At 47.3% G+C, this 25,405-nt stretch overlaps 1 protein-coding gene across 2 annotated transcripts in view; it reads left to right on the top strand.

The window, feature by feature from the left end:
* LOC146797804 (F-box only protein 27-like) overlaps nt 1-25,405 on the top strand; it is a 377,425-nt gene that overhangs the window by 312,250 nt on the left and 39,770 nt on the right. The window contains exon 10 of one of the 2 annotated variants that reach the window (XM_085624988.1): nt 21,013-22,158. The exons of the other annotated variant lie outside the window; for it this stretch is intronic. Within the exon in view, the coding sequence (XP_085481114.1) occupies nt 21,013-21,153 (141 nt within the window). The 3' untranslated portion in view covers nt 21,154-22,158. Of the gene's footprint in view, nt 1-21,012; nt 22,159-25,405 lie in introns of those variants that run through there. 2 annotated transcript variants of the gene reach the window in all.

Consider the following 25,405-nt stretch of genomic DNA (forward strand, 5'->3'; position numbering starts at 1 on the left):
GCTGATAGCAGGTAGGCAGGCAGGTGATGGATGGCAGCGTTTCTCCTCCGAGTTGAGAGTGGCTCAGTGATGCTTCCCCGCTCCCCAGTGGGAGCTGCCCTCTTTTCAGCTCCTCCGGCGCGGGAATCAGGCAATGGGCGGAGTCGCAGGGCAAGCTGGGAAATGTGGTCCGCACCGCTCCGCGACCGCGCGGTGTAAAGGCACGGCGGCGGGTGCGACCACGACTGCAGGGCTCCGCTTGCTGATAGCAGGTAGGCAGGCAGGTGATGGATGGCAGCGTTTCTCCTCCGAGTTGAGAGTGGCTCAGTGATGCTTTTGGAATAACTTTGGCGCCGATTGACGAATCCTCGCGAATTTTTCAAAATAGGTGGGGCGCTCCGCTCCTTCCCTGAAAGTCTCGGGGGGATTCGTCAAGCAGGGGCTGAGAAAAAGGGGGGGTCCCAAAAAGCATTTTCCATAGGGACTTTAGTCGCAGCTACAGCCCGAACTGCTGAACAGAATTACGTGAAATTTGGCAGAGAGGTAGCCATAAGGTCAAGGAAGTGCCTTTTGCAGGTCTGGTGTAAATCTGTTCAGTATTTCCTGAGAAAATAGCATTTAAAACCATATCAATATCTATATGCGCGCAGCGCACGCTGCGCGCACCCTGCCGTGCGCGAGCGCAATTCTGATTGGTTGTTAGATCTTAGTAAACATTCGAATCGGTTGAAACCAGGAAGTGTCGGCCGCCATTTTGTCTCTCGCAGTCTGAGGGGGTGAAAAACAAAGTTGGACAACGTGAAAAGGGGGCAGGGTGAACAGTTCCTGACCCCCTAGCCTTTGTCAGGGGGTCCCAGAAGGACCCCCAGGGCCAAAAAAAGATATTTTTAGTTTTACTGACCTAGTTACTTGCATTCTACCCATTTTACAGCAGGAAAATCCCAGTTGAGGAAAACCACCCACAAACTATAGCAATAAAGAAAACAGGCAGCAATGACGTGCACAGTCCGGGCCGCCACCAGGGGAGACTGGAGAACCAGTTTGAGTACCAATCCTGCTCAGGGGCAACTCCCGCTTCACACAGGTCTCTTTGTAAGCGTTGCAGTGCTTGGCTGCTGGCAAGAGTCAGAGTCCAGTTGTCATTTCCTGGGATTAACGTGCAACAGGATGCACTAATCTTGGCTCACACCCCTCCCTCCATTGCGTTCATTAAGTCTAACACATATCGATGTTGCATTACCATGAGGGGGATGGCTCTCTATTCTTCTTTGATTGAATTAAGGCCGAGCTCAGTGCTGTTCATCATTTTGAGCATTTCCCACATGGTTACCTGCAACCATCAGGCATTTACTTTTGTCTTTAAGTTGTAGAAGGGCATGGACTCTTCCGCTGAAACTTGTACATCAGAGAACAGTCTGAATTCTTCTGGAATGTCATTGTACTGAGCCCAGCCAAAATAATCAGCAGTTCTTTTTACGCAAGCCTGATGTAACAAAACCGCCTTCTTCTATAGCTGAGTTGGTACAAATCGGGCAGTTCTTCTCTGGGAATTACCAGGGTCAGGTGTGTATGGTGAGGAGGGCGCAGAGGCCACACCATCCGGGGACCAGCTGAGTATAGGCACAAACAGCACTGGAAGAAGGTATCCATCAGCGTGGAGGCACCTCATTGCATATCCAGAATGTGCAGGATTGTGTCCCAGTTTTCAATCATGACCAGTGGAATTACTCCTTTACCTCAGAAACACAAGGAGCGCAGGGTAAGTTTCTGTACAATTAGGGTTTGCCCATTCCCTTCTAGCCATGTATATCCACCTACTTCAGTATCCCAGATTTCCTGATATGGAGTATCTAAGCTGTTGTTCATCCCTCCCCTACAAGACTCATTTCCCTTAATATCATTGAGATGGATGGCCCTACACTGGAATTCTATGTCTGTGGTTCATTTGTTATTAAAGAAAATATGCTAAGTGCCAACCTGGAACCGCAGATAAAAGCTGGGGCGGACATTTTCGTGCAGTGATTTGGTGGTTTTGCTACCTCTAAGAATCTCTTCTCTGAGAAGTTTTGGGGCCAAACAGTATCCTCCCCAATGGTGCCCCTCCTGAGCATCCTATCTAGCTCAGTTTGAATGTTGCTATGCTTGGTGAAAAAGTACAATGCTGTTGAATTGGTCTTGTATCTGCTCCGATTTAATACTACTCTGAGGGGTTCTTCCTTTGGCCCTAATCCTACATAGGTATAGGTGGAAAGGGCATTTTGCTTTTTTGGGTGCTACCTCTTGGGACAAGTAAAGCCCATCTGCGCCTACTGCATGCGGTATCAACGAACAGAGGTAACATGATCTTTCTGACGCCTTGGAGCCCACAGCTACCATGGGTTGCGTAAGAGGGCATTGTGTGGTGCATATGGGTTGCTAGTATTGGGTTTGGTGTAATTGTAAGTGATATGGGAGAGGTCTCTAATCAAGCGCTGTAAAAGTTCCTCGGTGGACTGTGTAGGAAGCTAACTTAGTATATGGTGCACACTTTTTTAGGTGAAGCACCTTGCATTAATCCAGACCACCCTTATGGTGGTTTTAGTGGTCTTAGACAACCTTAGAAAACTCTCTAAGTGGTAGCTGTGGAGAGCAGCCTTCAGACTTGGTACAGGTGTGTTAAGCAGCTTATTTTACCAGATCTAATCATGTAGTGTAGGTTAAACTAAAAAGAACCACACAGTGAGTTATAAAAATGTCTTTTTGTTGCACAACACTCTCTAACACATTGGTATATCTCCTACCCAGAGATATAAACAGAAGTACACACAATACTTCAATTGCAAATAGGTAAGAAAGCACAATACACAGTGGTCTCCAGTGGGAGACCAAACCATATACTAAAATAGTGGAATGCGAACTGCGACTGAAGTCGAGACTTGGACCAGGAGACTCAGAAGAGCTGGGGACACAAGAAAACACCCAAGGTGAGTACCCTGGAAACGACAGCCGTGTACTCAATAGAAGTTAATTGGAGAGTTGCGGTTGCAGTTTTGAAGGACCCTTCCCAGTGGACCCTGAGGAAACCTGTGGAAGATAGAAGCTTGGAGAGTCACCCCACCCGTGGATACCCCAAGAACCAGGATACCTACACCAGGGAAGCTAGGTGCGAAGTGACGTCGGAAGATGCCGTAGATGACAATGGAGGACTTCAGTAAAGATACTGCTGGCAAAGACTGTGCTAGAGTCCGTTGGAATCCAGGGGTAGATTCTTGAAGAGAATAACATGCAAGCAGAGCGGACAGAGTCTATGCCACTCTGAGCTGACCAGGAGGCACCGATTTCGGATGATGCAGGAGTGATGACGGTGACCTTGTCGCTGCAGCTGTGAGGGCCAGGCAGTGCTGAGGAAGACCAGGTGTCGTGCACGAGCTGTCCCACGTTGAAATCCGAGAACCAGGGGGGGTCGGTGTCCCACGAGAGCACCAACATGCCTTGGCAGCTGCAACATGCACGGAAAGCGAAGAAGGAGCAACGTTGGGACCAGCAAGTTCTAAGAAACTCACCAAGTGCTCAAGAGTCAGAGCAGGCCAGAGGAAGCAGGGGAACCCACTGGAGCAGGAGAAGACCCTTAAGAGGACCCAAAGACAGAAGGCACAGGAGTTGCAAGAGGACCTCGAGCAGCTCACCAAAAATAACGGCCCACGGTGCAGAGAATGTGGTGAGGATCCTGATCTTGACAGAAAGAGCTGCTGGAGGCTGGTGCTTCTTGTAGCCCGAAGATCTCTGGAGTGCAGAGCCAACAAGCCATTGCAGCGGCAAGTCAACGCGATGCACAATGGTTCGGTTCCAATGAGGGATACTGGCCTCAAAATTGCAGAGAGGCCTCAAGGGAGTTGCTGAACCACCACTTGTGTTGCTGAGCCTTTCGAAGTCTGTGGCACGTCAGGAGCAGCAGACTGGTCAACATTGTTGCGGTGCCTGCAGATGCAGGGGGGGTGACTCCTTAACTCCAAGGGAGATTACTTTGTTGTCCTTGATGCCCACAGGTCTGTTGAAGATCCTGGAAGAAGCACAGACACAGACAACGAAGAAGACTTGCAGAACAGCAAGACCAGGCGCAGCAGGAGTCTTCCTTGATGTAGTCTTGGTTCCAGGCGCAGTCCAAGTGTCCAGACGGTTGAAGAGTGAAGTGGTTTCAGACTTGAGCCTTGTCCCACGACGAACCTGAGGACCCACCCACAGGTAAGCTCTTTTCTACCCTAAGAAGGGCTTTAGGACGACTAAGGGGTCCCTCCCAAAAAAAGGGGCTGGATAGAGGGGTCCAAGTTCACACCAGAGCGGGAGCCAAGGACTCTTAGAACTGGTTCCAACTGGAGTATGCAAGGTGGGCCCCAAATGTGCCCTTCAAAGCAGTCTGGTGGTGCTGGCAAGCATACCCACCCCATCCCAATACACTAAGTCCTGTCTCAGAGGTGGTCACAACTCCAGTGACAGGAAACCTATTGTTCTACATTCCCCTGCTCGAGCTCAGATCAGTAGCAGGAAGGCAGACTCGAGTCTGGGGTCTGCAGCAGCACTAACCTGCTGGCAGACCCTGGAAGGTTGTTACCAGGAGTACTGGGGATTTCCAGGAGGAGCACCCAGTGCATGGAATCAGATCTCCAACTCCGATTACGGTGTTTGGGTATGATTCCAGCATGTTTGATACCAAACAAGCCCAGGTTTGGCACAGTCACTATATAGTTAGCCATCGCTTACAGACAGATACCCAGTATATGTATCAAAATGGCTGACCGCACTTACAAAGCCTGGAGAATCGACTCCGGGGTTTGTAGGGGTGCCGTGCTCACGCAGGGGCACCCACACACCTATAACCCAGTACCCTGCTTCAGGATTGAAAGACCTGCTTTAGGGGTGAGTTTCTAGGTTTTAAGTGTAGTGACCTCAGATATAAGAAACTATCTGTCATAAGTAGTGCAAGCAGCAGGCCTGTAGTCAGTTTGAGTGGTCTCTCATGGGTGGCATAATACATGCTGCATCCCATGGGAGACCCCTTGTGTACCTATGCCCTGGGTACCTCTGTACCATATACTAGGACTTATAGGGGTACACCAATAGCTAATTGTGCAGGTACAGAAGTACCTACCATGTCTAATTTAGGGAGGATGCACAGTGTCTAGGGTCCTGATTAGCAGGATCCCAGTCCGACTAGTCCAAAACACACTGACACTGGGCAAAAAGCAGGGGTAACCATGCTAGAAGGATCCTACCTTCCTACAGACTCCATAGGACCAGGCATCCTCTTTGGTGATGAATGGATGCAGCAGCACCCATAGTAAACAGAGGGTACATACAAGTGCAACAGTACATAACTTATGGAACATTGCAGGTCATGGGATGACTCCAGGGGTTGTGTGTGTAGTCTTCTTGTAATTGGGAGTTTCTTTAGTGTAAAAAATTTGAGATAACAAGTTCACGGTACAGTTTGTAATTCTCAATTCACACACTGTAGATCCTGTGGGGGGGCTGATGTGGCCGCTGAAAAGGTGGTGCAATTGAACATTCGATTGCCAACCTGTTGGATAAGAGCTACATTCATTGGTTAGCTAAAAAAAAACAATTCATTATTGAAGGTGCCGTCATTCATTTTTCTTCAGGGCTCCTGTGCTTTTCTTTGGAGTTGTGCTCTTCACACTCCATTCATGCAATTTTAGTGAGGCTTCGGAATGTGGCTCCAGTCGGGGTATCTATTTTTGAAGGTTTATGTTAAAGAGTGGGTATTGGTCGCGGAGCAAATCAGTTTGAGTTGTTAGGTTTCCCCCCCTCTCCATACTTAAGTGGGTGTTAGACTGGCGAAGGATTTTTAAGGGGTGATCTTGTGAACATTAGGAAAGTATCAATTTTAGCTAGGGTTCTATGGGCATTGCCAACCCTTTCACCTGGAGTGTGCATGGGGGTGCTTTCGGTGCAGGTGGTGTGTTTTTTGACCTAAACTTGCATGGACAATGTGTAATGAGGGGGCATATCACTATTTGAGCGTGTTGGTGATTGCAACCTGCACTGAGGTCACGCGAGTACCGTTCTAGGCCCTCGGCATGCAACATGACCCTCGTGGCTCTAGGTTTCTTGGCTACGCCCTTTTTCTAGAGACTTCTTTATGAGCTAGTTTGGGCTTCTTTTTGTTGGTCTTTTAGGCCCCTCCCTAGATCTCACATGCTGTGATGGACTTTGCAGACCCCCTTCTTCCAGGCACCTGCCCCCCCTCGTCAAACTGCCCTCCCTCTGGGGTGTGGGCAGCCAGCAGCAGAGTGGGGCCCCGGCTTCCACAGGCGCACTGAATGGCAGACTCTAGTGAGGATACCCTATCGACAAAACACATGCAGCGTCCCTGAATTCCCGAACGCAAGTAAAGGATTGAATTCTCAATATTGTCTCACTGGTCCTTCTTTTGTATTTTGGCACAGCGAATATTGGGGTGTGGGTGAAATGGGTGGTATGCCTTGGGGGTTTTAACTTACTGCACTTTTGGGTTCTTCATTTGTGTGAAGGATTTACCTCCCCAGACAGTTGCCCTTTCCTGCCTCGGTTGTGGCTCCGGTCCCCGTTGGGCTGGGTCCCCTGTCTGTTGTTGCTGTTGCCACGTGTTTGTCCAACTACCTGATCCATGTTGTGGTGGTGCGGTGGCTGACTGACCTTCCTGCGGCTGAGTGTAGGGTGCATTCGGGCTTCCCTGGGCTTGCTTTTTTGGATGGAGATTTTATGGGGACTGGCCCAGGCTCATCGACCTCTGTTTGTGGTATGCTTTTAGACGGAATCTGTCTGTCATGTGGCCCATTTTGTCAATTGTAACATTCCCTATAGTCTGGTTGCTGCCAACCACCCTGGCCTCTGCCATTATGGTGTGTTGAAACCCTTTGGGGTTTTGCGGTGAAGACTTTAAGACTTGTAATATCTGCAGCTAATGCCCAGTGGGCGGTCTTTATCAATTAGTGTTGTGTGGTAAATAAAAATATACCGGACTGAATTTCATACGGGATCTTAAATAAAGTAAAATAGCTCAAAATAACAAGAGGCAGAATCCGTGGTATAAGAGGTTTTCTAATGGGCTTTATTCCATTCAAAATGGCCGACTCGAGTCGCGGCCTTCAGGTTCCGTCACCACGAGGGTTCAGGAAGTGAAGTACAATAATTCATTGACAGACATGTATTTTTATAATAAGTGCATTACAATGAAACGAATGTAAAAGGCGTAACATTTGATAAGAAAAATGACGTGACAGTGACATAATCGAAACTAGGCGTAACAAGGAATAAAAGAAACATGATTGGTTTGCATTATCAGACATAGGTGGATCTATAAGATAATACTTGGCATAGATGCGCGCGCAGCAGCATGACGTGTAATTGACGTGCAACTAGGGGGTGAAGGGGACTTGACATTTAGCTCTACATGTGGAGACGAGAAGTCTGGGGGGTCAAGTCAACCTAATCCCAAATCATATCTACCATCCTATGTTTGGAGAACTATGTTATCCACAAGGAAGGACTCTCGGACAGAATCTATTCTATACTAACTGTGTGTGCGTGTACAAGCGTCTAAGTGTCTATATGAGATGCGAGGGGCAGAAAACTTTCCATGGCAGCAGGACTATGAATCACTTGCAGGAGGACGGAAAGGCTGAGTCCTTGCTTGTGAGCTAAAGGAAATGTTTACCTAAATCACTTGACAGGAATGCATCGGCTGAAGAGCAAAATAGATAATTCGAAGGTGAAATACAGCTCCTTGGCAGGCATGCGAAAACTGGCCGAGGCAGGCACCGTTAGCTGCACAGGGAGTAGGACAAAGTTCATGGATACAGATGCGAGCTCAAGCTGAAGCTGTCAAAGACAGAGAGCAGGGAAAGGCTTTGAGGACAGAATCGGGCCTACTTGCCTGAACTGTAAAAATGGAGTAACTTAGCCATATAAAGTCGGTGGCCTTTCATACCTAGGAATCGAATATCCAGCCCATCGATGGCGGATCTGACAGAGAACATGTTGACGGTAGACACACATATGTTTGTGTCTTAGAAACTGGAACTGGAGGGAACATACATGTACTTGTAACATGCATATAGAACCGTTGGGGTCCAAGATAGGGGACATAACTGATCAGGAAAATCCACATTTCCACAGTTGGGCCAGCTTAGCTATATCTCTCTTGGCTTGCACTTGTTTTTCCCTATCCTTCTCTTGTTTCTCAATATGTGGGCCTGTATCTCCTGCCAATATACCTCATATCTAGCCCCACTACGCTTTGTAGCCCCTTTTTTAGGATATTATAAAAGAATGCGACTTGTGGGCCCGTATCAGTCCATGGCTGTTCTGTTTCTAGTCCCCATCGTTCCCTCATCACATCCAGAAAATCGGTCTTGGTTTCCCTAGGTTTCATAGTCTCTGCCATTAACCCTCCTATATCAGGGCAGTCAGGGAACATTTTCCTTAGGGTCATCCATATTTGGTGCCTGTACGAATTGAATGTGGCCCCATCATACTCGGTGATTGTCAGCGTGATTGCTAAGCTGCTCTCCGATAAGACTACTTAGCAGACATTTGGCGTCGCCTATAGCTAGGTTTATTCCTACAGTGTTCTTCTCAAAACAGGACCTCTATTTCCCCGCTCCATCCAGCAAGGGTGGCACTTTGTTCCTTAGCCCTTCTTTATCTATCAGATCCCACAGCACATAAGTGGTCCCGACGAGACCTTTTTCAGTAGCAGATACATTTTGGCTTTGGGTAGCGCCACTGGTTTCTCCCTAATGTAGTCTTCCCATCTTCTTAGGCAATCCTGCATGAAGGGGAAGTTCCACTTGGGCTCTCTCCCTCCATGCCTGATGCAGTCTTCCACTACAGCCATGTCCTCTGTTTCGAAGGATTCCTCCTCTGGCCAAGGTCTGTCGTGCTGGTCTTTTCCCTCGGTCCAGGAGGCTATGTATGTATGTATTTATTGCTTATTGAGCGCAGCTGTCACCCAAAGGGTATCCTGGCGCTGAGACCTAACCGTGCATCTATTAAACAGCTACATTACTCTGGGGAACAAGTAAGTTTTAAGGCTCTTTTTAAAAGTGAGCAGATCAAGGCAGCTCCTTAATGCTAAGGGGAGAGTGTTCCACAGCGTGGCAGCCGCAAAACTAAAAGCGCGACCACCCATTCTCGTTCTATTAATTTTAGGGACTTTTACCAAGAACGCCGAAGATGATCTTAAAGGTCTGGCTGCCTGATACCAGAGGAAGAGAGTCTGAAGAGGTATTGGTCCCAGTCCATGCAGGGCCCTAAAAACAAGGCAGAGAGCCTTAAACGCAATTCTCTGCTGGACTGGGAGCCAGTGTAAATCGGCCAAAGCTGCCGATGAAGAGGCGGACCGTGGTCGAGACAAGGCCAGTTTAGCGGCCATATTCTGTATCCTTTGTAGCTTTAGGACCAGAGTCTTCGGGGCACCCAGAAGTAGTGCGTTGCAGTAGTCAATCCTGCTAAGAATGGAACTACGCACTACCTCAGCTCTGGAGCCCCGTGGGAGAAGTGGCAAGATTTTCCGTAGAGCACGGAGCAAACCCATACATGTTGCTGCCGTTTTGTTTACGGAGGCATCGAGCTGCAAATTGGGTTCGAATAGAACTCCCAGGTTGCGAGCTGAATCTGCCGCCTCCACCGAGCCCGGGATGGACACTGGCCAAAAATCGTCCGGTAGTGTACGGGGAGTTCGGTCCAAGGAGCAGTAGAGTACCTCCGTTTTTGACCCATTGAATTGCAACGCATTGGCTCGCAGCCATGCTGCTGTGGCTGCCATACAACGGTGAAAGGCATCCCTTGAAATCGACTCAGAACCCTCAAATGAAAAGATCAACTGAGTGTCATCGGCATAGTTGACAACAGATATGCCGAATGACTTTATCAGTGCTATCAAGGGACGGAGATATATATTAAATAGGATCGGGCTAATTGCCGATCCTTGAGGGACTCCCTGTTTCACCCGCCTAGTGGCTGATCGAAAAGGTGGTAGTGCCACGGCTTGTTGTCGGTTGTCCAAATAGGACGTGAGCCAATCTAGGGCCAGACCGCACACTCCCGCACTCCGAAGACGGCCAAGTAGTACTTCATGGTCCACCGTGTCGAACGCGGCCGACATGTCAAGTAGCACCAAGAATGCAGACTTGCCCTTGTCGACTCGCGTTCGCAGATCGTCCAACACGGTGACCAAGGCCGTCTCGGTGCCGTGCGCTGGCCTAAAGCCAAATTGTGCAGCATCCAGACACAGATTTGTTTCTAGGAAGTTGGATAAGGCTCTTGTGACCCATCTCTCGAGGATTTTTATCGCAAATGGTAATAGCAAAATTGGCCTGTAATTAGCCGCGCAGAGAGGGTCCAGAGAAGCCTTTTTCAACAGAGGTGTTACAATAGCCAACTTCCAGCTGTCTGGGACTGACGCTGTGGTCAATGATTGACAGCAGATGGAGTGCAACGGCGGGAAAAGCTCCTCTTGAAAAGCCTTCCAGATCTTATGAGGCATTGGATCCAGCGGTGATCCTGACGATACACTGCTTGCCAGGATAACAAATTCCTCTAACGAGGGAACGGGAAAGCTGGACAACTGAGGCATACCTTCCTTGTTAGGTGCCCAATTGGAGTCCAGATTGTCAGACGGGTCCAAAGGAGAGACTGCGGGTGTTGCAGATTGTTCAGAATTTTTGAGTCCAGTCAGAATAGTCCTGATTTTCTCCTCAAATGCAAGGGCCAGCGAGTCGCACAGTGCCTGAGAGGCCGGGATAGTAGACGCCATGCAAGGCGGGTCAGACAGAGTCTTGACCAATCTAAACAGGGTCTGAGATTTGTTAGAGGCCTTCGCCAAAGTGTCATCCAAAAACTTGGCTTTTGCGGTTCTTAACTGGGCCTTGTATTCGTGCAAGGCTGCTTTATAAGCCGCCTTATCCTGCTCCCTGTATCCTCTCCTCCATGTACGCTCCGCCTGTTTACAGCGAAGTTTGGAGTGCCCCAATTCTTCGCTGAACCAGGCATTTAGGCCCCTGGGCCTGTCTCTACCTTACGTAAGGGGGCCAGGTCATCAAGAGATGATACAATATGCCGGCAGAGAGAAGCATAGCTCTTATCCACATTCTCCTCCACCTGAAAGGTTCCCGGTAGGAGTGTGGGTCGAATCGGTTCCCTAAGGAGACGACTCCATTGCCGATTCAACTTCCTACTGGTCGGTTTATTGGGTCTCCATGGGGCAGGCATAAGAAGGGACAAAACAATCAAGGAATGATCGGTCCAACCCTGGGCCTCGACCTTATCTACCACAACCAAGTTTTTATCTGCAAATACCAAGTCTAGTATATGTCCCCTATCATGGGTGGGTACCTGTACCAGTTGAGCAAGTTGGATATTGCTACAGGCTTGACACAGTTCTCGGAAGGCCAAGTCATGGGGGCCAGAAGGCCAGAGGTTAAAATCACCCAGTGCTAGAAAATTGGTATGCGAGTTCGAAAGGTCGTAGATAAGATCAACCAGAGATTGAAGGGCTGTCGTGGGCAGAGAGGGCGGTCTATAGCATAAAAGACCTGCTACTAAAGTACCTCCTTGAGCCACGATGGAAAAACCCATAAGCTCAAACCCTGCTATCTTGGTAGTCACCAATTCGGTCAAGGAGATAGAATCTCTGAAGATATAGCCTACCCCACCACCCCTGCCTGAGGTGCGGGGGGTGTGTCTTATCAAGTAGCCTGGCGGGCAAGCCCATCCCAATTCCATGCCACAGTCCTTCGTGGCCCACGTTTCAGTCACGAACAGTATATCTAGCTGTGACGATTCAATTAATAAAGCAGTCTCAGCGTGGTGCTTTATCAAAGAGCGTGCGTTCAACAAGCCGCAAGACAATGTCTTATGCGGGGTGATGATGGGCTCGGGCTCTAAGTCCTCAGTGGAAGCAGGGTATGGAGGGGCAGGAGCGCCAGAGGCGCCCGGGACGCGAACGGGCGCAAACGGGCTTACCTCTGGCGCACCTCCGGCGCATCTACGGCGCCTCCGCTGCACGCATCCGCTGCGCGTCTGCTTACACATCCTAGTTATAGTATTACGCCGAGCGGGCTTCCGGCTGCTCGAGCCTCTAACCCCAACCAATATGGCGCCTGAGAATCTCCCAGAGCGTCACTACCTACCCAAGATGGCGGACGAATCACCAGGACCAGGGACCCCACTAACTCAGTCTCGCAAACGCGGCTTGTGGGGGCACAATTTAAATGCAGGTAAGCCTATCTAATCCCCAGGTGACAGCAGTAACAGCGCTCAGAAATAAAACAGCAAAATACAGCTGCGCAATTACAGTGACGCAAATGTTTAAAATATCGAGCTGTGCAAGTTAAAAGCAAGAATCCGAGGTAATGCGCGTGATGGCAGGAAAAGGTCTGAAAAACGAGAGCTAGGAGCAGCTTTTATAAGCTCTCCAAGTGCGGGCTTCCGGCTGCTCGAGCCTCTAACCCCAACCAATATGGCGCCTGAGAATCTCCCAGAGCGTCACTACCTACCCAAGATGGCGGACGAATCACCAGGACCAGGGACCCCACTAACTCAGTCTCGCAAACGCGGCTTGTGGGGGCACAATTTAAATGCAGGTAAGCCTATCTAATCCCCAGGTGACAGCAGTAACAGCGCTCAGAAATAAAACAGCAAAATACAGCTGCGCAATTACAGTGACGCAAATTTTTAAAATATCGAGCTGTGCAAGTTAAAAGCAAGAATCCGAGGTAATGCGCGTGATGGCAGGAAAAGGTCTGAAAAACGAGAGCTAGGAGCAGCTTTTATAAGCTCTCCAAGTGCGGGCTTCCGGCTGCTCGAGCCTCTAACCCCAACCAATATGGCGTCTGAGAATCTCCCAGAGCGTCACTACCTACCCAAGATGGCGGACGAATCACCAGGACCAGGGACCCCACTAACTCAGTCTCGCAAACGCGGCTTGTGGGGGCACAATTTAAATGCAGGTAAGCCTATCTAACCCCCAGGTGACAGCAGTAACAGCGCTCAGAAATAAAACAGCAAAATACAGCTGCGCAATTACAGTGACGCAAATTTTTAAAATATCGAGCTGTGCAAGTTAAAAGCAAGAATCCGAGGTAATGCGCGTGATGGCAGGAAAAGGTCTGAAAAACGAGAGCTAGGAGCAGCTTTTATAAGCTCTCCAAGTGCGGGCTTCCGGCTGCTCGAGCCTCTAACCCCAACCAATATGGCGCCTGAGAATCTCCCAGAGCGTCACTACCTACCCAAGATGGCGGACGAATCACCAGGACCAGGGACCCCACTCACTCAGTCTCGCAAACGCGGCTTGTGGGGGCACAATTTAAATGCAGGTAAGCCTATCTAATCCCCAGGTGACAGCAGTAACAGCGCTCAGAAATAAAACAGCAAAATACAGCTGCGCAATTACAGTGACGCAAATTTTTAAAATATCGAGCTGTGCAAGTTAAAAGCAAGAATCCGAGGTAATGCGCGTGATGGCAGGAAAAGGTCTGAAAAACGAGAGCTAGGAGCAGCTTTTATAAGCTCTCCAAGTGCGGGCTTCCGGCTGCTCGAGCCTCTAACCCCAACCAATATGGCGCCTGAGAATCTCCCAGAGCGTCACTACCTACCCAAGATGGCGGACGAATCACCAGGACCAGGGACCCCACTAACTCAGTCTCGCAAACGCGGCTTGTGGGGGCACAATTTAAATGCAGGTAAGCCTATCTAATCCCCAGGTGACAGCAGTAACAGCGCTCAGAAATAAAACAGCAAAATACAGCTGCGCAATTACAGCGGCTAGTAGGTGTAAGAATGGGCGCATGAACATCTCACCTTCCTCTAGGGCCCCTATCTCTCTTGAGATCAGTCTATCTGTCCCGTGCGTTTGGGAGGACAGCGGATATCTTCGTTGTTGTTCCACCCATGCGCACGCAAAGGGGCCATCTTGTTTCTTCTGTGCCTTGGTTGGGTCTACACCAGCCTACCTTGGTCTCTTATTTCCAGGCCAACCCATCTTCTATGTTGATTATCTATTGAGGCTTGGATCACAGCCAAAAGCCTCTCATTTAGTTCTACCTCTGATTCCTCCCCTATCGGTGCCCTGTATCTACCCTCGCTCTCCTCCGGTGGAGGGCACGTAGCTCAGCTTTCTCTCTGTGCTTCCAGGGTGCAAGCTCTCTCTCTCTCTCTTCCTCCTTAGTTTGCACCTTTCCTCTAAATCCCATCTAGGTTGCCTCCTTCGCTCTGAGTTATGCTGTTTTTCTTGGTCGAAATTTGGCCTCAAATTTGCTTTCTGTTGTTTCTTCAGCTACCTGCGCAAACCTGTAGCTCCACCCTTCTCATTGGATCCTGGAGAACTGGGACCCTTTTCCTCACCCCCACTAGTTGTGTATCACTTTCTAGAACCGCTATGAAACTCCCTATTACCCAAATGTGTTAGCCTGACCCGGTGGGAGTGCATGTTCTCCACGCCGCTGGGATTCAATGGGCTGAAGGCAATGGATGGGTGGGGTGGAACTTCTTTGAGCGCTTGCACTGGACTGGGGCAGCGCTGGGATTGTCGGGCCTGCAGGCCTGTTTGACTCTCATGCCTGCACCTAACAGTTCGTTGTTCGGTAGGGAACCCTCCGGCTCCCTCTACTGGAGGATTGGTGAATCCTAATGCAGGGAGAACAGTCACCAGGGAGAGCACTTCTGTACTTGCATATGGTGGGGGAGGTGCGGACGCTCTGCTTGTCTTCAGGATAGGATTATCGGTCTGTGCCTTCTTGAGGATGGCCCACAGTTCTAATAGTGCCTCTCTCCTGTCCTGCATATTTGGATCGTATGTGTGTTCTTATGTGTTGGATTGCGTTAGTGTCAAAAGTTCCCTCTATTGGCCAGGGAAACACGCATGCCTTAGTGTGTGCATGTGCCATTCTTTGCAAAACTTGTTACATTTTTGTAGCCTGTCTGGGGAAAATGGTTTGCATGTGTTTTGTGGTGACTCCATGAAAAGTTAGGTAGTTTTAGAGGACAAATGCACCCTTGTTTCTCTTATTTAGGGAATATTTCATTTGGCTCTAATCGTGGGGAACATATATTAACAAGGGTTTGCTGGTTCTTACTGTTTTCTGTGAGCTCAGTGCTATCTACAGATGCATCAACATGAATATTTCACAAACGCAAATAACACTGCATATGAAGGGACACAACCTAGAACAAAGTGCAATTGTTAATCAAATGACATGAAATTTGGTATCAAATAACGAATTTTGACTTTGGCATCAACTAACAAATTTTGCTTTGATGTCAAATAACGCTTGTGAGAATTAGCATCACCTTCATAGACCTGATTGAATAATAGACAAAATACAACACTTAAGACAAAACAGAGTTGCATTGATTACCAGCACCACAACATCAAATATACCTTTCATCAATTTCAAACTATGATAAGAAAAAAACTGACCCAGAAAAATGATGACTTAGTCAAAAATACTTTCTCCCACTCTTAGCACATGCTATCCTGTGACCAGGGGAAGCTCTGCACGGTATACGGGACTAAGTGAGCCTGATAGTCTGTCAATATCGTCTCCGGTACAAAGATGACAACAATTTTTGCTGAGAAAAGGAATAACTCGAAAATCCAAGGCTCTTCATTGCCAGACACAAGCTACACCTAATCTCCCAGATCCAAATATTTTTCCCTAACGTCTGCATCCAGGGGCCAAGCATACCATCTGTGTCACACTCAGTGATCCAAGTGAACAACACCTCTCACTTCTTACAGATACCAGCAGTGTAAAGAAACCGGTAGAAATGAAATAACCCTTTTAGACAAAAAAATAAGCTTGAGGTGCCAGCCCTGTATCACACCCAGGGCTCAGGCACACCATCTGTGTAACGCCCAGTGTTCCACGCGACAAACAATATTCACCTTCCTAGCGTGCTGACTATCGAAAAAGGTGAGCCCTGCTGGGTACGCCTCAGAGACCACCTTGAGACTACTCAGTTCAGACACACACAATTGGTAGGCAGCATGCCAGATTTCTGTCAGTGGCAGGGCGCTCAGGTTACATTTTTGCGCTTCTTTCTAGTTTGCCAAATGCTGGGACTAAGGATCTGATATAGTCTCTAACCCATTGTGACGGCGGCTTCAGGACTGACCTCTGGCCTGCGGATTCAGCAGAACTTCCAATCAATTGCAGTGTCTGGTCACCTTCTTTGCTGCACAATTGTGAATACGTCCGGGTAGGGTCCCCTTCCTTCGGCTGCAGTCTGGTCCGGGGTACCTATCACTCCTGGCTGGCTCACCAGAATGTTGCTCGAATATGAATTGACCTTGTAAAAACTAAAGAAGCATTTGGCAAGACTGGAAAAGTTGGTTTAATTAAACGCTTCAGCCGTTAGTACAGTTACAGAAGCGGGTTTGAAGACTGTCTCAAAGTACAATCCATCTGAACAAGGTTTTATACATTTGTCTTGGTGTCATAAAATGTTTCTGTCAATCCATTTTTGGTAAAGAATGCGTGCCTAGTCTTTGGAGTCATAAATATGGCCCCTGATAGAAGATGCAGGTGGGCCTCGACCTTGCGTGGACACAATGGGGGCCAGTGGGTAACGTTTCCAGATGTCTGGCATGAATGGCGTCTGATCACTGCGTGTACTGTTTGCTCTGTGCTGATTGGCTGTATGTTCCTAACTTAATGTGGCATCTGACTTTATGATGTTTTGGGAATGTGCGCACCCCTCTGGCCATGTGTGCTTTATTGGGGCCAGTCTCCCTGGACCATTGTGGTGTTGCTACACTTATCAGTAGGATTGATTTGAGTTTCCTGTTTGGGGTTTTGTCTGCCGGCTACGTGCCACCCCACCTGTGACTTGTAAATCAGTAACCTCACGCCTAAGTCTCAGAACCTGCCTGACCATGTATTTCAGAGTCTGGTTTGACAGAGGGTTCATGACGGGTGAAATAAAACAGATGCACTGTGCATTGTGGGGGCACAATTTAAATGCAGGTAAGCCTATCTAATCCCCAGGTGACAGCAGTAACAGCGCTCAGAAATAAAACAGCAAAATACAGCTGCGCAATTACAGTGACGCAAATTTTTAAAATATCGAGCTGTGCAAGTTAAAAGCAAGAATCCGAGGTAATGCGCGTGATGGCAGGAAAAGGTCTGAAAAACGAGAGCTAGGAGCAGCTTTTATAAGCTCTCCAAGTGCGGGCTTCCGGCTGCTCGAGCCTCTAACCCCAACCAATATGGCGCCTGAGAATCTCCCAGAGCGTCACTACCTACCCAAGATGGCGGACGAATCACCAGGACCAGGGACCCCACTAACTCAGTCTCGCAAACGCGGCTTGTGGGGGCACAATTTAAATGCAGGTAAGCCTATCTAATCCCCAGGTGACAGCAGTAACAGCGCTCAGAAATAAAACAGCAAAATACAGCTGCGCAATTACAGCGGCTAGTAGGTGTAAGAATGGCCGCATGAACATCTCACCTTCCTCTAGGGCCCCTATCTCTCTTGAGATCAGTCTATCTGTCCCGTGCGTTTGGGAGGACAGCGGATATCTTCGTTGTTGTTCCACCCATGCGCACGCAAAGGGGCCATCTTGTTTCTTCTGTGCCTTGGTTGGGTCTACACCAGCCTACCTTGGTCTCTTATTTCCAGGCCAACCCATCTTCTATGTTGATTATCTATTGAGGCTTGGATCACAGCCAAAAGCCTCTCATTTAGTTCTACCTCTGATTCCTCCCCTATCGGTGCCCTGTATCTACCCTCGCTCTCCTCCGGTGGAGGGCACGTAGCTCAGCTTTCTCTCTGTGCTTCCAGGGTGCAAGCTCTCTCTCTCTCTCTTCCTCCTTAGTTTGCACCTTTCCTCTAAATCCCATCTAGGTTGCCTCCTTCGCTCTGAGTTATGCTGTTTTTCTTGGTCGAAATTTGGCCTCAAATTTGCTTTCTGTTGTTTCTTCAGCTACCTGCGCAAACCTGTAGCTCCACCCTTCTCATTGGATCCTGGAGAACTGGGACCCTTTTCCTCACCCCCACTAGTTGTGTATCACTTTCTAGAACCGCTATGAAACTCCCTATTACCCAAATGTGTTAGCCTGACCCGGTGGGAGTGCATGTTCTCCACGCCGCTGGGATTCAATGGGCTGAAGGCAATGGATGGGTGGGGTGGAACTTCTTTGAGCGCTTGCACTGGACTGGGGCAGCGCTGGGATTGTCGGGCCTGCAGGCCTGTTTGACTCTCATGCCTGCACCTAACAGTTCGTTGTTCGGTAGGGAACCCTCCGGCTCCCTCTACTGGAGGATTGGTGAATCCTAATGCAGGGAGAACAGTCACCAGGGAGAGCACTTCTGTACTTGCATATGGTGGGGGAGGTGCGGACGCTCTGCTTGTCTTCAGGATAGGATTATCGGTCTGTGCCTTCTTGAGGATGGCCCACAGTTCTAATAGTGCCTCTCTCCTGTCCTGCATATTTGGATCGTATGTGTGTTCTTATGTTTTGGATTGCGTTAGTGTCAAAAGTTCCCTCTATTGGCCAGGGAAACACGCATGCCTTAGTGTGTGCATGTGCCATTCTTTGCAAAACTTGTTACATTTTTGTAGCCTGTCTGGGGAAAATGGTTTGCATGTGTTTTGTGGTGACTCCATGAAAAGTTAGGTAGTTTTAGAGGACAAATGCACCCTTGTTTCTCTTATTTAGGGAATATTTCATTTGGCTCTAATCGTGGGGAACATATATTAACAAGGGTTTGCTGGTTCTTACTGTTTTCTGTGAGCTCAGTGCTATCTACAGATGCATCAACATGAATATTTCACAAACGCAAATAACACTGCATATGAAGGGACACAACCTAGAACAAAGTGCAATTGTTAATCAAATGACATGAAATTTGGTATCAAATAACGAATTTTGACTTTGGCATCAACTAACAAATTTTGCTTTGATGTCAAATAACGCTTGTGAGAATTAGCATCACCTTCATAGACCTGATTGAATAATAGACAAAATACAACACTTAAGACAAAACAGAGTTGCATTGATTACCAGCACCACAACATCAAATATACCTTTCATCAATTTCAAACTATGATAAGAAAAAAACTGATGACTTAGTCAAAAATACTTTCTCCCACTCTTAGCACATGCTATCCTGTGACCAGGGGAAGCTCTGCACGGTATACGGGACTAAGTGAGCCTGATAGTCTGTCAATATCGTCTCCGGTACAAAGATGACAACAATTTTTGCTGAGAAAAGGAATAACTCGAAAATCCAAGGCTCTTCATTGCCAGACACAAGCTACACCTAATCTCCCAGATCCAAATATTTTTCCCTAACGTCTGCATCCAGGGGCCAAGCATACCATCTGTGTCACACTCAGTGATCCAAGTGAACAACACCTCTCACTTCTTACAGATACCAGCAGTGTAAAGAAACCGGTAGAAATGAAATAACCCTTTTAGACAAAAAAATAAGCTTGAGGTGCCAGCCCTGTATCACACCCAGGGCTCAGGCACACCATCTGTGTAACGCCCAGTGTTCCACGCGACAAACAATATTCACCTTCCTAGCGTGCTGACTATCGAAAAAGGTGAGCCCTGCTGGGTACGCCTCAGAGACCACCTTGAGACTACTCAGTTCAGACACACACAATTGGTAGGCAGCATGCCAGATTTCTGTCAGTGGCAGGGCGCTCAGGTTACATTTTTGCGCTTCTTTCTAGTTTGCCAAATGCTGGGACTAAGGATCTGATATAGTCTCTAACCCATTGTGACGGCGGCTTCAGGACTGACCTCTGGCCTGCGGATTCAGCAGAACTTCCAATCAATTGCAGTGTCTGGTCACCTTCTTTGCTGCACAATTGTGAATACGTCCGGGTAGGGTCCCCTTCCTTCGGCTGCAGTCTGGTCCGGGGTACCTATCACTCCTGGCTGGCTCACCAGAATGTTGCTCGAATGTGAATTGACCTTGTAAAAACTAAAGAAGCATTTGGCAAGACTGGAAAAGTTGGTTTAATTAAACGCTTCAGCCGTTAGTACAGTTACAGAAGCGGGTTTGAAGACTGTCTCAAAGTACAATCCATCTGAACAAGGTTTTATACATTTGTCTTGGTGTCATAAAATGTTTCTGTCAATCCATTTTTGGTAAAGAATGCGTGCCTAGTCTTTGGAGTCATAAATATGGCCCCTGATAGAAGATGCAGGTGGGCCTCGACCTTGCGTGGACACAATGGGGGCCAGTGGGTAACGTTTCCAGATGTCTGGCATGAATGGCGTCTGATCACTGCGTGTACTGTTTGCTCTGTGCTGATTGGCTGTATGTTCCTAACTTAATGTGGCATCTGACTTTATGATGTTTTGGGAATGTGCGCACCCCTCTGGCCATGTGTGCTTTATTGGGGCCAGTCTCCCTGGACCATTGTGGTGTTGCTACACTTATCAGTAGGATTGATTTGAGTTTCCTGTTTGGGGTTTTGTCTGCCGGCTACGTGCCACCCCACCTGTGACCTGTAAATCAGTAACCTCACGCCTAAGTCTCAGAACCTGCCTGACCATGTATTTCTGAGTCTGGTTTGACAGAGGGTTCATGACGGGTGAAATAAAACAGATGCAATTTCGTTCTTATATATGAATGTATCACTATTAATATTGACATCCACTTTTTCACTATTAACATTTGCATTGATGTATTTAAAGCGTAACTAAGGCCTAGTTTACTCTAAGCCAGGAAAACATTAAAACAAATCATATTAATTTTGCAATAGCTCCATGTTAATGCACATATATAATTCAGATATGGCATTATTTCCACGGTCATTAGGAACACAAACAAGTTTGGCTTGTGGATTTGAAGCATATATGAGATGAACCATAGTGGATCAAACTGGGAGTTGCTCCTAACTGTGAAAGTTGTGTTGGGAGATTAGCTTTATTTCTTGTTCTACAGAGTGGACAAACATTTATCTGTTGCTTCATAGCACTGTATTTCTTGTTTTCTCAAAGCTTCATGTCTAATTTGACTTTATCTCTACAGGTTTCTCATGTGTTTAGCCACTACAGCAGTGGAGTCCGTTACGTGAAGTTCTTCCACAGAGGGAAAGATACGCAATTCTGGGCTGGACACTATGGTGCTCGCATAACCAACTCCTCTGTCACTGTGAAGATGCATAGATGACGGTGTAGCTGCTGAGGCACAATAACTGCAGAAGAGACCGTACTTTGGAGTACCCATTGTTTGGCCTTTGCAACAGGGGCTAAAGGAAGAGCTGCCACTGAGTAGGCTGCAATGCTTGTTCAAAAGTTCCAGGCACCATGTTTTAGAATGATAGTGCCTTCCGAGGTGAGGGAACAAAAGGTTACACAAAGCAGCCATGAGCGTTGTAGCTCTACTTGCAGCTTAATGGTCTAAAGCAGTGGTTCTTAACCTGTGACTTCTGTAGACCCCGCTTAATCATTACTGGAACCCAGGGACACCCACTGAGTCATTATTGGAATCCAGGATCCCCCACTGAGTCATTACCGGAAGCAGGGTGCCCAACCTAGGCGTTTTTGATGATCAGAACCACAAAACAATAAACAAGTGGAGGATGGATATGACAACCGGCCACTTTTTCGACAGAGGGAACGACCAGCCACTGGCTGATGGGGATGAGAGGTTTTTCTGTTCGTTGTGAATGCTGGGATGATCAAAAAGACTTTTTCTAAATCATAGAGAAGCTGACAAATCCATCTAATGTATTATTGAGAGTGACTCCCTTATATTATTTTTGTGTACACTTAACTTCTGTGGGAGAAAGAAGATTAGGAAGGACATTAAATTGGCCTCTTCTTTCAAGATGATCCTGTAAAAGAATTGCTCCCTACACGTTATGGATATAATTTTGACGCCCCTGAGCATTCTTTTGAATGAGTCTGGCCTCTTTAAAGGCTGTTAGAATTCTACCTTTAACAGAAGAAACTGGGTCTGGACCCAGAGGTTTACAAAAATGTCAATCGTGCTTTTGCTTTTCATGGATATCAGACGTTACCATGATTATATTTACAATGCGGTACAATAGAACACATTCATTACAAAGAATACATACATATATTTTTTATTTTTTTGTTCGCGGAAAAAAACAAAGGTTACATACAGGAACTTTAAAGTAAGGAAGTGGAATAAAAAATTACTTTGAAATTCACAAAAAATAATAAAGGTTACAGGGACGTTCTAGTTAGGCTCAGGTTTCACTCATACAAAACCAGTGAAATTCAGCAGTTCTAGTTAGCTGAGCTAACTATAACTCTCCCCCGCAGTGCACTGCTTATGACCGCACATATTACATCACTCATGACATGGTCAGTGTCATCACTGATGACATCACTGATGACACCACCGATGACATCATCCAGTGACTGTTTTTAAAAAGTTAATGGGTGTTGCATATCTATACACCAAGGTGTATTGGTGAATCCATGGGGTGTATGAGTGCCTGTATGGATGATTAAGTATGTGTGTGACTGACTGTATAAGTGAGTGATTAGGGGTCTCGGTAAATGTATGGGTGAGTGACTGGTTGTATGAATGTCCTTCAGTCTGTCAGTTGGTGTGTAAGTGGCTGTATGGGTGTGTGAGTGAATATGTGAGTGGCTGTATGGGTGAGTGATTGGTTATCTGAGTGTCTGTGGGTGGATGAGGGTGTGTATGACTGCATGTATGAATCAGTGAGTGGGTGAGTCAGTGGCTGTATGGGTTAGTGAATGCATGTGTGAGGGGCTGTATGGGTCAGTGAGTGGATATGTCAATGGTATATGGATAAGTAACTGGGCATATGAAATGTAGTATAGGTGAGTGATGGGGTATATTGAGTGACTATGGGAGAGTGAGTGAATGTGAGAGTGGCTATATGGTTGAGTGTGTGCTTGTCATTGAAGGCATAGGTGAGTGAGTATGTGTTACTATCTGTATATGTAAGTGAGTGTGTATGTGTAACTGTTTGGGTGAGTAAGTGGCAGTATGATTGGCTGTATAGATGAGTCAGTAGGTGTGTGAGTGGCTCTATGGGTAACTGGCTCGGTGTGTGAGTGGCTGTATGAGTGGATATGTCAGTGGCTGTGTTAGTGAATGAGTGTGTGTGTGTGTGTGTGTGTGTGTGTGTGTGTGTGTGTAGATCTATGAATTAATGAGTGGGTGTGTAAGTTCTGGTATAGGTCTGCGAATGGTTGTGTGGCAGTGGGTGAATAAAAGATTCTATGGGTCTGAGTGGGTGCATTAGTGATTCTGTGGATGATGTAATCAGTGATGTCATTTGAGATGTCATTAGTGATGCCACTGAACATGTCATGAATGATGTAATATGTGAGTTCATCAACCGTGCATTGAAGGGGCACTAGTTATAGATAGCTCAGCTAACTAAAACTGCTGAAACCTGAGCCTAACTACAACATCCCTGTAACCTTTGTTTTTTTTCAGGGAATTTCTATGTTTTTTTTAAAATTCCACTTCCTAACTAGACTGTCCTTGTAATCTTTATTTTTTGTCAGTGAATTTTAAAGGTTTTTTAAATGTTAATTCTTAACTATAACGTTCTAGTAACCTTCGTTTAACTCAGTGAATTTGTAGTCTATGACTGAAATGTAAGATCCCTTTTAGTTTTAGTGTTGTGGTAGTGAGTTGTGTTAAATGCTACTTAATATGGTTTTAAAAAACACTGTTGAAAGTTGTGTGTAGTCACACCCTCCAGCATTTCGCGATTCGCAAAATAATTGTGAAATCAGCTAAATAGAGCGATGACCGCGATATTTATGTTTTTGACCGCAAAAAAAGGTCTTGGCAAATAGCAAACAAAATGGTGACCTCTGATTGGCTGTACACGCACGTCACTACGTCGTGCCGTAGTAGCTAGTTTAGAGGTGATGAGTAATTTAACACGCCGTGTGGATTAGTGGAGCCAGGACAGCTCATGGCTCCAACGAGACTGTCACCTGTGAGTGGGGCCATTGATAGAGGGGGGGGGGCTCCTGATACCAGGTCTGAGAGTGCTAACTCGTTCAAGTTCGGCCATTGCGACCTGGGCGGGACTAGACACCAGTCTAGCAAGTGAAGGCCCTGGGCTCACAGTACACACTTTTGTATTGCTGCATTTCAGCACGAACAATGTGCTTTCAGTATTTAACACGCATAATTGAAAAGCTGAAAGGCGAGTCAGACCCAGAGATCAACTGCAGCAGCCTGCATACATCTCTGTGGCAGGCGGATCTCCCTTCTGTGCAAAGCGATAATTACTTGTAACTTCACTCATTCCGGTTTCAATGAGGTCCTCGTGCTCAGTAATCTGTCAGTATTTCTACACTTTGGGGCGTCCATCTCTCTCCTGACATACCATAATAGCTGTTAAAAATACCGCACAACCAGCACACCAAAAACAAATGCATCACACGAACAATCCAAACCACAGCATCCAAGAAAGCTTCTCTTCTGCACGCAAAATATGTCTTCAAAGGCAGCACAAACATCCCTGTAAATGTGTAAAACAGAGAATAGTCGGAACTGCGTCCTCTAAGATCGAGGCAGCCTGACCTTGGTCTTGACATCTGATGTGTATACTGGGGCTGAGCAGGTCGCAGGTTCAGACTGTACAGGAAAAACAGGTCTGTATGTGGCCAGATTTTACTGCGAGCTGTTCCCAATTCAATCTTTCATCCTTCCAAGGGCAATAATACAACTGAGTTTAGCACTAAAATTAGTAACTTTACGAGTCATTTTAGCTGAGAGCTGTAGGTCGACTAGAGCTGAAGCTGTGGGACTGAAGGATGGATGGGTACACATTTAGGTGGGAGATTTTGGGGCAGAAGAGGTAGAGTTGTGTTCTGTGATTTTAGTAAGGGGCAAGCAAGGCTTTAGTCAAAATAACAACTTTTCCAGTGAAAGTGGTTTATCTCTTTCCTGCGTAGGACTTACCGGCGTGGAAATCCATCTTTCTATTTTGGCATTTTAAAAGTTTGCGTTTCCCAGGACTTTTGGGTTCCGGAAATAGCGTGTACTCACCGAAAAACGCCTTGTCAGGGTAGTAAGCACTATATCAATGCAATTACAAGTCAAGGGTCCCTTCCCTTCCAGTGACAGTACCACCTACCCCCTACTGCCACCATCAACAGCCCATGCCCTATGCCAGGCAGCCCTCCAAGGAGTCTGCAGACATGCTCCGAGGAGTCTGTCGACATGCTCTGCATGCACCAGACATTGATAGGCCCTTCATTCCCAAGTCAAAGGTCCCTTCCATTTGTCCCACTTCCACCTTCAATCACTCACCCGATGCCAGGCTGTCCTCTGAGGGGCATTTAGATGTGCTCTGCATGTTCCAGTCGTCCATAGGCCGGCCCTTCATTTCCAAGTCAAGGGTCCCTTCCATCTGCACCACTTACACCCTCAGTCACACAGGTCCGAA

The sequence above is a fragment of the Triturus cristatus genome, chromosome 9 (genome assembly GCF_964204655.1).
Source record: "Triturus cristatus chromosome 9, aTriCri1.1, whole genome shotgun sequence".
In the NCBI taxonomy this organism is placed as follows: domain Eukaryota; kingdom Metazoa; phylum Chordata; class Amphibia; order Caudata; family Salamandridae; genus Triturus; species Triturus cristatus.